The sequence below is a fragment of the Urocampus carinirostris genome, chromosome 9 (genome assembly GCF_059441175.1).
Source record: "Urocampus carinirostris isolate Australia breed hairy pipefish chromosome 9, RoL_Ucar_1.0, whole genome shotgun sequence".
Taxonomy (NCBI): Eukaryota; Metazoa; Chordata; class Actinopteri; order Syngnathiformes; family Syngnathidae; genus Urocampus; species Urocampus carinirostris.
This window is the reverse complement of record NC_142357.1, coordinates 25401386-25418016: the sequence shown is the minus strand read 5'-3', so window position 1 is coordinate 25418016 and position 16631 is coordinate 25401386. Positions and strand designations below refer to the sequence as shown.

Genomic DNA, 16631 nt, shown 5'->3' with positions numbered 1-16631 from the left:
TATAATTAAAGAAAACCATGACCATGTGCTTGAAATCACTTCCCCCAACCCTTCCGCTGCCTTTCCTCGAGCCTAATGCGTCCTGTGGCCTGAAAAATGATAACAAAAGTAAGAAAAGCAGCTGAAAATAAATATATAAAGGCTATTTGAACACAGATGGACATTGATAACACGTACTTAAATGAAAATGTTTAATTTTAAACTTTACCAACACCTCATATTATGCACCCCACATTTAACTCGTGGAAGCTCATGCAGACTTAAAAGTGACAAAAATGGCATACAATGATATGTTTTTAAAATCTGCTTTTTATTTTTTCATGAAAATGTTCACCGAAAAGTAAAACTTAGCTGTTTTTCATATCTATTATCGAAAAGAGCTAAAGCTTTTATTTATTTATTCTATTGCCTTAAATATTGCGTCTGAAACTATTTAAGTAAAATAACATCAAGATGGGTTTATCAAATGTTCTCTGGTTGATTAATGGTAGTCAGCAAATACAGCTACATTTTGCAAGTAGTGCCTGGCTTTGGTGACATCCAGAGGACACATTTAAAACTGTCACATGGTAGCTATTTTTTCTCTTGTGCTTCTCACCATTGTCTCACAGGTTGCATAAAATTATGTGGTAGGCCTTATTCGGCCAGCAATCTGAGTTTGGCACATGTTGCTTATGAGGAATGGGGAAAAAATTTAACAATTGCAGCTGTGTGAAAGGCTGCACTGGTGGGTAAGAATCTATGTTAGGGGGGTATTTTAATACCATGTCCTCGCCATATTTGAAATTTGAGTGCAATAACTTAAATGTCAAGTCTTGCAAAATAACATTTCAAGATTATTTGTAAAGGCATTAAAATGAAAGTAATATATTTATTAAACTTTAATCTTTCATGGCAGCTGATGTGGTTAAAGCAACGTGGTATGCAAAGTGTTTCGTTAAGAATGTTTTATAAAAGAAATTATAATTCAATTTTAAATCTAATATAATGTCAATGTAAAATATTTGTTGTGCTTACCAATTTGAGCTTATGCCAATTGTGCTGGCAATGGCTTTATGTGAAATATTTATTTCTTCAAGAAATAAAACTCTTCTATCCTAGATATTTTAGTCTAGCAGTTCCTGGAATGTAAATAAATATGCTGACGACTTTAAATGACTGCATTGGGACTATAATACGACATCAGGACTACAACTCCCACAAATATTCCCCTTTTATGACTGCACATGCGCAGTCTGTGTTCCCCAGTCTGGACAGCTGGAGGAGAAAATGGCAGCCCTCATGCTAGGACAGCAGGTAAGACGAGGAGTGATTTTGTACTAATGATTATATTTACGACAATGAAATCTCTATTTCTGGGTGACAAAGTCATCTCAACATACCAAAACCTTAATGACTTATTCTTGTTTGAATTTGACTGCCACAAATCTTTAGACGCCGCTTTGCACTTGAATGACTGCTAACGTGCTAGCTTACGCGTTAGCGCCTTGAGCGTGTTTTATGTCAATAGAATAATTTGATCATTTTTGTCTCCTTATTTCATTCAGGCCCGCCAATTTAGCTCATCAGCTGTTAGGCCTGTAGCCAAATTGATCAAGGTAAATGTTTATCCGAAAGCATACAGTGAGCGTGGCTGACACTTTATTATGCAAATGTATTAAATAGTGACCTAATTTTGAATTTCCTTCAAGCCACCTATCCAGGTTTATGGTGTGGAAGGTCGCTATGCTACTGCTTTGTTTTCAGCTGCCAGTAAGCAGAAGAAACTGGACCAAGTGGAGCAGGAGCTGGGTAAAGTGAATGTGAGTGTATAAAGCTCTTCTGTAAATGAAGCAAAACACACTTTGTCAAGTGAATGCTGCTTTTTCTTAACAGACCCTCATCAAGGACCCCAAACTTTCAAGTATTGTCATGAACCCTCATGTGAAGCGCAGCCTCAAGCAGAAGACCTTTCAGGATGCCCTTGTAAAAGCAAAAGTCTCCCCGATCACGATGAACCTCATCAGTGAGTTGTAGTTTGAACAATACGGTTATGTCTCTATATACGAGCACCTCTAAACACGAGAATTTCGATATACGAGATTTATTCTTAATCGTGCTCTAAATTACAACCCAAAATCCATGTCATGAGCATTTTCAGAGGCTACCACTAGAGACCGCTCACTGGTCGAGCCACAGCTCTTTCATCAGGGTTCCCGCAGATCCTTAAAAGTTTTAAAAGGCATTGAATTCATTATTCTAAAATAAAGCCTTAACTGTAATTATAATTTATTAGATCAAATTTTGAAAGTCGTAAATGTGATCTCATTAAATGGTAAATGGGCTGCATTCATATAGTGCTTTTCAAGTCAATGAAGACCTCCCAAAGCGCTTTACAATGTGCTTCACACTTACCCATTCACACACAAACTCACACACCAATAATATTTATATTTTTTGGGTTTAAACGATTTGATTACATTGATCAGTTGTCTTATTTTAAATAATTAATGGAGACAAATCAGCTTGGATGTGTTAATTTTTTTTTTAGAAAGTTTTAAACTGTGAAATTGTTATTAGCACAGCTAAATGGGTGAATGAAAGTGATGAATGAAATCACACTACTGTTACGGCGACTCCCTCTTAATAAACTCAATCTGATTTCGTTATTATCTTATTATTGTATTTTTGTTTAATTGCTAAAGTGTTTTAGGCCATCAGGAAGATGTATTTCATATCTTTTTATTGTTCATTTGCGTTTTGAGAGCTCAGGAACAGACCAATTAGTTTTTCATTATTTTATATCAGAAAATCCGGGAATAACCTCTTATGAAGCGGTACCGCTCTTACCTTGTCATACAATAAATATGAGAAACACTGCGTTAAAGTTTGTTTGCATTGTGAAAGTAGACTGGATTAGGAGTCTAAATGACTTGCTAAATATGTACAGCTTTTGATGTATTTTGTGTTTCTGCAGCGGTCCTTTCTGACAACGGTCGCTTGACTCTAACTGGTGACGTCATTGCCGCTTTTGGCAAGATGATGAGTGCACACCGTGGAGAGGTCATCTGCACAGTAACAACCGCCCAGGTGAGTCAAACACATTTTGTTTTTAGCTAATATTAGCATATTTTCAACAAGTATAAATGATGTGTCTTACATGAAAACAAACTATATTCTTTTCAGCCTTTGGATCAGGCTAATCTTGCCGAGCTGAAAGTCGCACTTAATGGATTCCTTCAAAAGGGCGAAACTATCAAGCTGGAAACAAAGGTAGAATTTATTTTTATTTTTTTGATATTGCGCTTAAGTTTAAACTAGAGACTCAAAATAAGAAGAAAAGATATCAAATAATTTTGCACTTGAAAGTAGGACAGGGTGAGAAACCTTCAGATAAGGAATTCAAACCCCGTTTTAAGGCCCTTCCCTGAGCCTTCTTTTCCTATTAAATCTAAGGTTTCACAAAGCAGATAAGCTGTAATTTGTGGAAATCAAAGAACGGCAACATGATTGGCTGATAACGACATGATGTAATGGTCAAAACTAAGGGCAGATACCGATTATTATTGTTATTATTAAGAGAGAGTGATAACCGATATTTGGAACAGATGTTAATTTGCTGTAAAAGCTTATCAATTGGTTTTAAGAATTTTTTAACAAAGCAAAAAGAAACAAAGAATGTTTGTTATGAATTCAAATAAAACTAAGAGCTCTGAAACCTTTTACAGTAAATAAATTAAAATTTCAGCACAACATGACTAATCTTTCCCAGAATAATACGTGAGGTATTCCTCTAGGGTTGGGATGATATGTTTTGTTCACTGTTCGCTTGTATCACAATACTAAGGTGTAGATTCGATTTATATCTTGATTATTGTGATTCTACAACTATTGCGATTCGATATAATTGATTGCAAAGCGCTCGTCACGAGATCAAGAGGTCACAGGTTCGATTCCCGGCTCCTCCGTGTCATATGTCGAAATTTCCTTGGGCAAAGCGCTGAATCCCCAATGCCTCTTGATGAATGCCGTGCATGGCTGATGCTGCTATCGGTTAGTGTGTGTAAAAGGGAAAGCGTGAAGCACCTTGTAAAGCGCTTTGGGGGTCTTCATTGTCTTAAAAAGCACTATATAATTGCAAAAGATTTACATTGCATTTTCATTTTATTTTCTAAAAAAAACAAGCAACTTAAATCATACACTTCTGGGACAATGAACCATGAATGCTGTTCAACAATGCACACATCAGTCTGAGTCAGTCAGTCCGGAAGCTGACATTTATTTCAAAAGAGACAATGTAAACATAACATGTACACTGTGCAACAGGTTTATGGCCACAAAATGTCGTGAATTGAAATTTCAACGTAACACAAATGTGGTCCTTTTATGATCTGATTTACAAATTAAACGGTTTGCCTCTTCTTTACACTTCACACCAACCATATTGAATGGATGCACGAGATATTAAACAATAAAAAACGTCAAAATTAGTAATATGTTTACACATGAAGTAGGAAGTAAAAGCCAGATTTCTTTGGGATGGATGCTGGGTGACCTCTCACAGGGCCAACACATTGCCGGTAGCGGCGGAAAGAAGCACTACAGTAATTTTCTGTCCTCAGGAAAAGGTGTACACAATAAAAAAATCTAACTTGCAGAAATGTCCAAATATTTTTCGACGTCCTGAAAAAAATGTTCATATCCTAAGTCGAATGGTTGTAGTAGGGGAGCGTCTATATGAGGGGGAAAATGAAATCTAGTCCGACTCGAATCAGCCCGAGCCCGACAGATTAACTTGATTTAAGCGATCCAGCCAGACAAAAAAAAAATTTTCACATTTAATTTAAGGGAAGGTGATTTTTGCAATCTCCGACAACAAACAGCCCAGTGCCTGAAGTGCGTACACTTTGAAAAGTGCAGCATTCACGCTACCCATCCGACCTTGCAGAAATGATTTTTTTTTTTTTTTTTTCCATTTCCGAAAATGAACAGCCCGGTTTCAGATTGCACGCTTCGGTTTCGATGGGCACGCTTTGGTTCCGACGGGCACACTTCCGAGGTTGTCAAGGTGTCGTGCATGCTGTGCAGATCCTCAACTAAGAAAAGGAAAGTTGGAAGAGATGACGAGTGTATCATTTAAAAAAACTGCGAGAGAATCCCGGCCCGACTTGATGATTGACATTTTATGCCCGAACCCGACCCCAAACTCTTAGCTCTAATAAATGCATATACTGGACTGTCTCAGAAAATAAGAATATTGTGATAAAGTTCTTTATTTTCTGTAATGCAATTAAAAAAACAAAAATGTCATACATTCTGGACTCATTACACATCAACTGAACTATTTCAAGCCTTTTATTATTTGAATATTGCTGATTTTGGCTTACAGCTGAAAAAAAATAAAAAATCTTATCTCAAAATATTAGAATACTTCCTCAGACCAAGTAAAAAAAAATAATTTTATAACAGCAAAACTAAATCAAACATTTGAAAATGTCCATTGATGCACTCAGTACTTGGTTGGGAATCCTTTTGGACGGATTACTGCATCAATCCGGCGTGGCATGGATGCAATCAGCCTGTGGCATTGCTGAGGTGTTATTGATGCCCAGGATGCTTCGATAGCGGCCTTCAGCTCATTTGCATTTGTAGGTCTGGTGTCTTTCATCTTCTTCTTAACTATACCCCACAAATTCTCGATGGGGTTCAGGTCAGGGGAATTAGCAGGCCAATCAAGGGCAGTGATGCCATGGTCAGTGCACCAGTTACTGGTGGTTTTGGCACTGTGGACAGGTGCCAGATCATGCTGGAAAATGAAATACTCATCTCCATAGAGTTTTTCAGCAGATGGAAGCATGTAGTGCTTTAAAATCTCTTGGTACACAGTTGCATTTACTCTGGACTTGATGAAACACAGTGGACCAACACCAGCAGCTGACATGGCTCCCCAAACCATTGCTGACTGTGGGAACTTCACACTGGATTTCAAGCAACTTGGATTTTGCTCTTCTCCAGCCTTTCTCCAGACTCTGGCGCCTTGACTTCCAAATGAAATGCAAAACTTGCTTTCGTCTGAAAAGAGGACTTTGGACCACTCTGTAACTGTCCAGTGCTTCTTCTCCATAGCCCAAGTCAGACGCTTCTTCCGTTGTCTTGAGTTCAGAAGTGGCTTGACCATGGGAATACGGCTATTGTAGCCCATTTCCCGGACACGTCTGTGAACTGTGGCTTTTGATACCTGGACTCCAGCTTCAGCCCACTGTCTTTGAAGCTCCTTCAAATTCTGGAAGCGGCTCTTCTTCACAATTTTGTTAAGGCTGCGGTCATCTCTCTTGGTTGTGCAGTGTTTCCGGCCACATTTTTCCCTTCCAACAGACTTTTTGTGGATATGCTTTGAAACTGCACTCTGTGAACAGCCTGCTCTTTGAGAAATGTCTTTTTGTGTCTTACCCTCCTGATGGAGGGTATCAATGATGGTCCTCTGGACAGCAGTCAGATCAGCAGTCTTCCCCATACTTGTGATTTAGTTTACTGAACCAAGCTTGTGTTTTTAAGGCTCAGGAAACCCTCGCAAGGTGTTTCGAGTTAATTAGATGATTCAGGTGATTAGTTGAATAGCCTACTTGTATACTTTTTCATGATATTCTAATATTTTGAGATAGGATTTTTGAGTTTTCTTAAGCTGTAAGCCAAATTCAGCAATATTAAAATAATAAAAGGCTAGAAATAGTTCAGTTGATGTGTAATGAATCCAGAATGTATGACATTTTTGTTTTTTTAATTGCATTACAGAAAATAAAGAAGTTTATCACAATATTCTAATTTTCTGAGACAGTCCAGTATATATATATATATATATATATATATATAAATATCTCATCGCAGTGGTTAGCACATGTGCGGCACAGTTCATGTCTTGGGAACCTCCTGCGTGGGTTCAAATCCAGCTCCAGACTTCCTGTGCGGAGTTTGTATGTTCTCCCCGTGCTTGCGTGGGTTTCCTCCCACATTCCAAAAACATGCATTTCAGGTGAATTGGCTGGTCCAAATTGTCCCTAGGTGTGAATGAGCGAGTGAGTTGTCTGTCCCCGTGTGCCCTGCGATTAGCTGGCAACCAGTTCAGGGTGTTCCCTGCCCACTGCCCGGAGATGGCTGGGATGGGCTCCAGCCCCCCGCGACCCTAATGAGGATAAGCGGTACAGCTAATGAGATGAGATGTTTGCAAGCAGCCAAGACAGTTCAAAACTGGCTAAATTACTTTTGCTTTTAACCTGGGTAGATAGTATTTCTTGTACTTTTTTTTTTCTTTTAGTAAAAAAGTACTGAATCTGGGCAGCACAGAGGGTGTGTGGTTTCTACAGTTCTGAGCTCAAGAGATCGAACTTTCCTGTGTGGAGTTTGCATGTTCTCCCCTTGTCCGCGTGGGTTTCCTCCGGGCACTCGGTTTTCCTCCCCCATTCCAAAAACATGCATTTCAGGTTAATTGGCCGGTCCAAATTGTTCCTTGGTGTGAGTGAGTTATCTGTCTCTGTGTGCCCTGCGACTGGTTAGCAACCAGTTCAGGGTGTTCCCAGCTTACTGCCCAAAGATAGCTGGGATGGGCTCTGGCACTCCCGCAACCCTCCTGAGGATAAGCGTTGCAGATAAGAGATGGATGGACTGAATCATTTTATTTTCTAATTTGCAGTTTTTTAAATAGTACAAAACTGAAGAGATATAGTCAGATATTCAAATAAGCAATGATTTTTCTAATTATGGAGATGAACGTTATTTGCTTTTTTTGTCTTCATTAAAACCTTTTGTCTTTTAAATATCAGATTCCATAAACAATGCACTCAATTATGTCTTCCCAACCAATTCAATTTCATCATAGCCGTTACAAAAGGAACATGTGTTGAAACGTTTTTTTCTTTGCAGTCCGATCCCTCAATCCTGGGCGGTATGATCGTCAGCATCGGCGATAACTACGTGGACATGTCCACCAAGACGAAGATTACAAAACTGACCAAGCTGATGAGAGAATCCTAAATCTTGCGGACTTCACTTGTTTGAGAAACCAACATCAAGATGAAACGTGATAATCACGTGTAAATCGCTACCTGTCTAGCATAGCCGTTGCTCCAGAAATCCAGTGTCTGTATTTCACTTCATATGGATGTTATTAAAAACTCTCAATAATATATATTGGTGTGTGTTTTTTGATTCAGTGGCTACGTAATGACCGTTTACAGAAACACAAGCCCTTTTTTCTGAAGCTTTATTGGAATTCAATTTAGAACACAGTCTATTGTGACTGACATGGTAAGAACTCTGGCATTTGCCACAAAACATGTTTTGTTTGAAAAGAGAATGGTAGATATTGATTATACAGTACTTTTTTAAAATTGAAATTAGTAAGTAACAGTAACTGATAGTCTTAAGTTGATCTTGTGTATACCGGTATACTCATGTGCAACATAAACATTATTTTCTGGGGTAATGTTCTATTTTTTTTAAGTATATTATGACTCTAGTGTAGTACTTTAGTGTAGTGCACGGATATTCAATTAGTTTTCCGCAGGACACTTCATAATTCTATTTTTGCCTATAAAAACATGCTATTGTTTGGTATCTTTGCCAACTTTCTGTGATCAGCCTGTAAAATTCATCCATATCAGTAGGTGGCAGCAACTTACCATTTTTTTCTTTTATACTCCATCTCCTTAGTTGGCAATAATGGTTAACATTTAACAGCGTGTTTGGTCTAAGGCCATTTAAAGTTGTACTGCAAAATACAGTAAAACATTGATAAAATGTGCATAATATTTTAATTTTACTTTTTTAAGAATAAAACAGCGTTGTCAAAGAAGACCGAATCAAAATTTGTCTACAAGCAGAGGTGGGACTGACGGAATGTTTAAAACGAAAGATGCTAATGCTAGTTGCAAAAGTGTATCTTACAGCTTGTAATCCTTAAAGTGATGCTAAATAATAAAAAGCTAACGGCTAATCACTGTAAATTGAAGTATGAACTCCGTTAAGGCTGACGACCCAAAACTCGATACTTAAAAGAAAAATATTTATTTGCTGTGGATTAAATTTCAAATACCCGATGTTTTAATTGAGAGGAATGATGCATAAAGCTGTCTTAGCAATACCATTTGCTAATGCTAATGCAGCTAGTAGCAGCCCTGTCTGTGATGTCAGCTGCTTGAGCAAAGCTTGTTGCTAATGTGCTCTGATAGCAGCACTGCCAATACAAATACAGAAGCTACGGGTTTACCTCTAAAGCTAAATAATTGTTTTTGTGATGTGTTTTATACATTCATTATCAATCCTCCATTTTTTTTAAATTTATATGATTGATGCCAGAAGCTGCTTCAGCAGGTATTTTATCCAGGCGCCATCAGTAACCTATGATTTCTGTTTTAGCAAAAGTGGGCTAAAGTGATTTCCATGGAAAAACAATAGCAATTTTCCATCACTCATTCACTGAACACTTTTTTAAAAAATTTTATTAGATTGAAATACAATATAATAAAGTCCCAAATTCTGTCAACCACAAACCACTTTTATAAAGGAGAAGAACAGTGAAAAAACAGCAATACCTGGTGTATGATACAGTGTATCAAGAGCATCTCAGTGGCCGTAGGAAACCTTGTCCTGGACCACATAATTTGACACTTGCGATAGAAGATTATTTTTGCTCATTTTAAATATGTATTTTCTTCAAAATGTCATCTATTTGTATACAAATGCCCCCTCAGGCTAGAGGCAAGAACACAGTGACATTCTTCAAACATTCATTCTCCTTCGCTTGTCCCAACCTGACACCGAACATTAATCCCACAGTACAACAATGGGTCAGTTTCTGTGCCATGCAATCCTTCATCAGCAGAGAGACTGGTTTACCCCTTCCGCATCATATGCGCCGATATTAGTCATTCCTAACTATTCTTTGCCATTCACATCTATCCCTAGCACACACTCTTGCATCCATTTAATTAACTGACCTCACAACCCGTTTCACCCCATCCATCCAACCATATTTAGAATAGAATAGAATATACCTTTATTGTCATTGTTACAAATGGGCTAACATATTGTGACAACGAAATTGGGCATGACACTCCAGTTTTACACATTCATAGTGAGGTATGAGCAAGAAGATAAAGGAACAGAGAAGATAATGTTATAAGACAAGGGGGATAAGGCTATAGTTATAATTTACATGGTATTTACACAAGAAATGTCGGCATGTGGGATGTTACATACAGGGTTGTCGTGATAACGATATTTGGGCCTTCCTCCCATTCTATTTCCAACCACTTCTGCACTACATACTCTTAGACATATGAGAAACAGTTACAATAAATTCAAATAACAGGTTAAAATAATGTAAACTCTAAAATTAAAGCAAACTTTTTAACTAAGATGTATTACCAGTATTGCCTTTTTTGCCACACTGACAGACAATTGGAAAAACATACTGTCAGTCTAAACTTGAAAAAGAAAAAAACACAAAACTGGAGCTAACAAATTTTTTAAATTTTTTTGACGTACTGTACTGATATTTTTTTTTTCTACTGACAAAATAAATTTTACTAGAATTGAGGAAGGTTGAACATCATTAGGTGCCATTCTTCTCATGGTTAGTCCGATTTCTCTTACTATTTATTTGTTGCCGCCAAAAACGAGTGCTAAAACTACTACAGAAGAAGACCAAAGACGGAGACTTAAATGCTTTATTAATTTTGAAACAAGACAAATAGGAAAAAAATACCTGATATAAAAAAAGGAAACAAAAGAGGACAAAAAAGGAGAGAATAAAAAAGAAAAATACAAAATATGAAGATATAAACAAAAGAAATTGCATTTTTTGTCTTTTTTCTCTGACTTCTTTCTTTTCCTTTTGTTTCTTTTTCTCCATTTACCTTTTGTGCTTTCTTTTCCACTTCTGTTCTTTTCCTTTTTTGTCTCTTTTTTTATTTCTTCTTCCCTATTTTTAGTAATTTTGAAAATATATATTTTTCCATTCTCTTTGTCTTTCTTTGAGAAAGGTTGGGTAAAAGTTAAAAGAAAAAGGGTGCTTTTTGCTTACTTTCAGTCTCCCTAATTCGTAGTTTTCCTTGGGCTCTTTCGTTTTTAGTTGCACTGCACACTGCAGCGACATCTGATGGACAAATATAAAACATTGTCCCATTACATCCATTGCAGCCTGGTCAACATTGAAAAGAGATTACCTCATGTGCGGTCGCTTCTCAAGGTTTCTTCATTTTCCTCATGTTGAGGTTTTTGAGTTTTTCCTTGCCCTCATGTAGGTTTTAGATCAGGGGATGGTGTAATAATAGTCTGTGGTTTGCAATAATCTGTGGTCTGTGAAGCCTTTTGAGACTCCTTGTGATTTAGGGCTATACAAATAAACAGGGTTGGGTAGGGTTACTTTAACCGGATTACTTTCAATTACTTTTGGATTACTCCAATACCAAATATGCTGATAAAAGACAAAAGAAACTAAATATGATGACTCACAATACGTGGTAAGCTTTCTCTCCTGGCTTTGATCTCCGGCAAAACTAACATAAAATGCGACAGAAACAAAATGAAAATAAATCCAAACAGCTTGCCAACATCATTTTTGCCGTTCCATGTATTCCGTTACTCCCCAAGCCTGCACAAAATTTAGTAATTGTATTCATATTTAGTTTCTTTTGTCTTTTATTAGCATCTTTGGTATTGGAGTAATCCAAAAGTAATTGAAGGTAATCCAGGTAAAGTAACCCCACCCAACCCTGCAAATAAACATGACTTTACTTTAATTTTTATTTGATTTTAACCACTGTGTGTGTTTGTATGTTACGTGTTTCGGTTGTTAGGTGCGGTATTGTATATCGAATGTGTTTAAAAGCACATTCAGTGACAAATTTATTGGCTGAAAAGTACTTAAGAAATCAATTTTACTTAATTTAACTTACTTTCTTACCGGAAATGGGACGTCACATAAACTGCGCATGCGCTGTGGGTCTATCTTGCTACATATTTTTTCCCTACCCGAAAATGGCTTCCTGTCTCATCTCGCCGACTGTCTGAAGGATTAACAAAAAGGCCATTTTTTAGCTTTTATTTACGGACATCTGGACGTTCCTTGCCGAGATGAACGTTGCTAACAATACTATTGTAACATTTTGCCGTGTGTTATCCTAAGACTGAGGTGAGTCAAACCGCCCCCCTCCCGCCCCCCTCTTTATCGTAGGTTAGCGTTTATAATACAGTAGTAAACTACGTTTCTCGCACATGCTAGCGCGCATTGTTTGATTCACAATTCGAGAATAACGTGTTGGATATGAAGTTTATTGTTTCAGTGTTTACATCCCCTACCTCTTTTTTTGGATCCCCCGCCCCTTTTTTTTTGCCAACAGAAAATGATGCACCAAGTGACCTGCAGCAGCAACAGCAGTAGCAGTGACTTCTGTATGAGCGGGCCTGCAGACGACCTCCATCCTGCAAGCCGTTTTGATTTATGCAGCCTCCAATCCAACAAGTTCTACCCCTGCTCCCCTGCAAACTCCGGTTTGCACCTGTCATTCGCAGGCCTGGCCCCTTTGCCACAGAACATGCACAAATCCATGGCGGGTCCGACTCAGGAGTCCCAGAACGCCTTTCAGCTCCAGCCGCTAAACGTTAACAGCGGGGAAATTCCTGGACCGGACGGGGCCAAAAAAAGTACAGGCAAAGTGAAATCCGGGAGGAGAGGCCGACCGCAGGGGACGACTAAGTTAGCCGGGTACCGTACTAGTACGGGACGTCCCCCCGGGACCACAAGGGCTGCTGGTTTTAAAACCAGTCCGGGAAGGCCGCTCGGTACCACCAGAGCTGCTGGGTATAAGGTGAGCCCCGGTAGACCTCCTGGTAGCGTCAAGAACCCGGCCAAGCTCAAGGAGCAGCAAAATGCTGGGGAAGGTCCCAAGAAAATCGACTTCACACCGACAAAACTGGACTTCACTGGCTGTGATCTTCCGCTGCTCGCGTACGCCATGATGGAAAAGAGAAACTTGTGCGAGCCTCTCATCAAAACAAACGAAAACAGCTCGTAACGTTGGAGTGCAAGAAAAAAAAATGACGCTTGTACTTCCTACTTGTGTACAGTTTTATTTACATGGGTGATTCTCAACTGGTCTGACTTCGGGTGCCACCATCCCACCCTAATCACAAGCCGCGACCCAAATTTTAAAAAAAATAATTTCTCATATTGATTGAATAAAGTATTGTGCAGTTTAAACCCGAGATAGTAGAATGTATTCACACTTTTAAAAAACAAAACAAAATGACAAGCAAAATCAAAAGAACATAATGTTCTCCTCAATGCTTAATTAAAAATATTTTCAAAGAATTACAAACTTCAGTGGCTTTTTCTTTAAAATAATAAAATCCATATCTTATTTATTCTCTGCTCTATCTGTGTAAATAAATTGTCTTTTTCTGTGGTGTGAAATGGCAGATGACAATTCACATCTGGAGAAAATTATCGCCTTAGTTATTTTTTTTCATTGCATTATTTTACCAAATCAGAGGCCAGCGACCTAATGAAAACAGGTTCTCAACCCACTTTTGGGTCCTGGCCCACCAGTTGAGAAACACTGATCAACAAATTCCCTTTGAACAAAATGGACTTGGCAAGGGAACGTGCATGTTACCTTTTAGATGGTTGAAAAGTGAGTCTTTTGTCGTTATGTGATCCTGCTTTTCAAACATAGGACCAGTATTCTGTCGATTTTTCGATTTAAGTATTTTGTGATAAACAACCAATCACATCAACGATGTGTGAGTTTATGTATTTTTGTTATTTCTTTTGTTCTTTAAATAATACTTGTTTTCGGATTTATTGTCCAGTTTGCTGAAGTGTTAATATGGATGTTTATGATACTTGTACATAAACCAGCGTTCATAATCTCATTTGAGAGAGGAAAACGTTGCACCCAATCAAGATCACAGCTTATTCTGTCTTCTAGTCAAAATACTTTTCATTGTTCTGAAATGTCATAAATATTTGAAGATGAGACATGATTTTTTGGGGACCAAATAAAAAAAAATGTTGGTAATCACAGCATAAGCTACTTAGTTCAGTACATTCATGAAACTACTTCACTCAATACATTGTAGTTAACATGAAAGATGCCATGACCTTATTTGTCTGACTGTTTAACTACCCATTACGTATTTTTCACTCTGTCTTGTAACCATATAAAAGCGTATTGTTGCACTTTGTTGAAAAAAAATCAATAAAAAATGTCTTTATCACGAGCAAAGTGATTATGTTTTCATCTGAGATCCAAGTATAATATATATATATATATATATATATATATATATATATATATATATATATATATACCGCTTATCCTCAGTAGGGTCGCGGGGATGCTTGAGCCCAACTTGGCTGTCCTCGGGCAGTGGGCAGGGGACACCCTGAACTGGTTGCCAGCCAATCACAGGGCACACAGGGACAGACAATTCGCTCGCTCATTCACACCTAGGGACAATTTGGACTGGCCAATTAACCTGACACGCATGTTTTTGGAATGTGGGAGAAAACCGGAGTGCCCGGAGGAAACCTACGCAAGAACGGGGAGAACATGCAAACTCCACACAGGGAGGCTGTGGTAGCTGGACTTGAATCCCGAACCTCTGCACCGTGGGGCTCCGCACTAACCACCCATCTGCCGTGCCGCCCTATATATATATATATATATATATATATATATATATATATATATATATATATATATCATCTCATCAGCCGTACCGCTTAGGGCGGCGCAGTTCTAAGGTCTTGGAGGTATGTTCTCCCCGTGCTTGCGTGGGTTTCCTCCGGGCACCCGGGTTTCCACCCACATTCCAAAGATATGCATTTCAGGTGGATTGGCCGGTCCAAATTGTCCCTAGGTGTGAATGTCCCTGTGTGCCTTGCGATTGGCTGGCAACAAGTTCAGGGTGTCCCCTGCCCGATGATTGCTGGGATGGGCTCCTGCACCCCCGTGACCCTACTGAGGATAAGCGGTGCAGCTAATGAGATGAGATGAGATATTTATATTTATGTATATTGTATGTTTGTTTTGTCTGTCTATCAGAGAAAAGGGCCAAGAGGAGGACTGAACAGCTGCTTTTCGACTTCCAGTCTCCAGTTTTCTTTTGTTTTCTCCTCATAGCTTTACATACGACACCTAGAAGTCAATAACATGGCTTGCAAATAGCCCAGATCTCAACCCAATTGAAAACCTGTGGTGGAAATGGAAAAAAATGTCCACAGCAAGGCTCCGACCTGCAAAGATGATCTGGCAACTGCAATCAAAGAGAGTTTGCACCAGATTGATGAAGAATACTGATTGGCACATATCAAGTCCATGCCTCAGAGACTGCAAGCTGTCATAAAAGCAAAAGGTGGTGCAACTAAATACTAGTGATTGTTTTTGATTGTTATTTCTTTGTCAAGTCATGTTTATCTTTATAGCCCTTAATCACAGGAAGTCTCAAAGGGCTGAAAGTACTACAGACTATTATTACACCATCCCCTGATCTAATACATAGGTGAGGGCAAGGAAAAACTCAAAAACCTCAATATGGGTAAAATGAAGAAACCTTGAGAAGGGACCGCACATGTGGTAATCCCCCTGCAATGGATGTTGCAATAACAAATAATACACAGATATTGTCAACGTGAAATATACGTTATTCATAAGCTATGGAATAGAAGTGTGTTTTAAGCCTAGATTTAAACAGTTCCATTCAGGTTGCAGATTGAATCTCAGAGGGCAGAGTATTCCTCAGCACCGGGCCAGAAAAATAGTTCTCTCCCTGGATCTACACAATTCATCTAGGTCACGCATTTTGACTTCAAACCGGCAAATTTTCCTGATTGGTGAGGGATTTTCATGCCTGCAGTATTGTTTAACATGTGGCCACGCGATTAGATTTTCGAAGATATTAACTTTATGTTATTGGAATCTGTGAGGAACATGGTGAGGCGTTCGATGCCCATTCCTCAGCCGTCTGTAGACCGTATTCCTGTGTCGTGCAGAATGTCTCGTCAAGAAACATGGCCTCATCGTCACCCTCGGCTTTGGCTGTTTTTCATGATTCCATATTTTTTTCCTCACGATGGAGTGATTCCGTATTTATTTCCCTGCACTTGCTCTGTAAAAGTAATCTTTACTGACCATTGCGATGTTTTTTTTTAATTTCTTTTAGTGTTTCTCAATGCCAATATTGTCAAGACCAGAACAGGAAGAGGACCCAGATGCGTAACGTTACCTACAAGCTTATTGATATATAAAGGAAAAACAAACGCTAGCAATCCAGTGCTCGCTGGACGAGGGAAGCAAGCCGCTCACGGGATCGGAGCGTGTTCGAAATGCGGAAGTGGATCTTCCGGAGCGGGAGATCGTAGCGTGGTCAAACGGGAAAAACGTGGTCGGTAGTCAAAAATGGGTTGTTAGCCGGGACGGCAGATCAGAACGTGGTCGGTGGTCAAAAACGGGTCATAGCCGGGGACAAACAGGGAATCAGGACAGACAAGTGGGATACGGGTGAAAAAACAAGACCGACGGGAGTGAGAGTCAAAGAACTTGCCTTGTGTAAACAGACGTTCGCTGACGGACTGACAAAGGGCGAGTGAA

General features: G+C 38.9%; 2 protein-coding genes across 2 annotated transcripts; both read left to right on the top strand.

Annotated features, from left to right (window-relative positions):
* Nucleotides 1–1189: 1189 nt before the first annotated feature.
* On the top strand, nt 1190–8159 carry atp5po (ATP synthase peripheral stalk subunit OSCP). Its single transcript, XM_088344061.1, has 7 exons — nt 1190–1296; nt 1548–1598; nt 1692–1802; nt 1876–2005; nt 2957–3069; nt 3166–3252; nt 7897–8159. The coding sequence occupies exons 1-7, from the start codon at nt 1270–1272 to the stop codon at nt 8005–8007; spliced, it is 630 nt and encodes a 209-aa protein (XP_088200187.1). The 5' UTR covers nt 1190–1269; the 3' UTR covers nt 8008–8159.
* A 3818-nt stretch (nt 8160–11977) lies between these two features.
* On the top strand, nt 11978–14258 carry LOC148359906 (UPF0461 protein C5orf24 homolog). Its single transcript, XM_088343341.1, has 2 exons — nt 11978–12169; nt 12378–14258. The coding sequence occupies exon 2, from the start codon at nt 12381–12383 to the stop codon at nt 13050–13052; it is 672 nt and encodes a 223-aa protein (XP_088199467.1). The 5' UTR covers nt 11978–12169; nt 12378–12380; the 3' UTR covers nt 13053–14258.
* Nucleotides 14259–16631: the final 2373 nt, after the last annotated feature.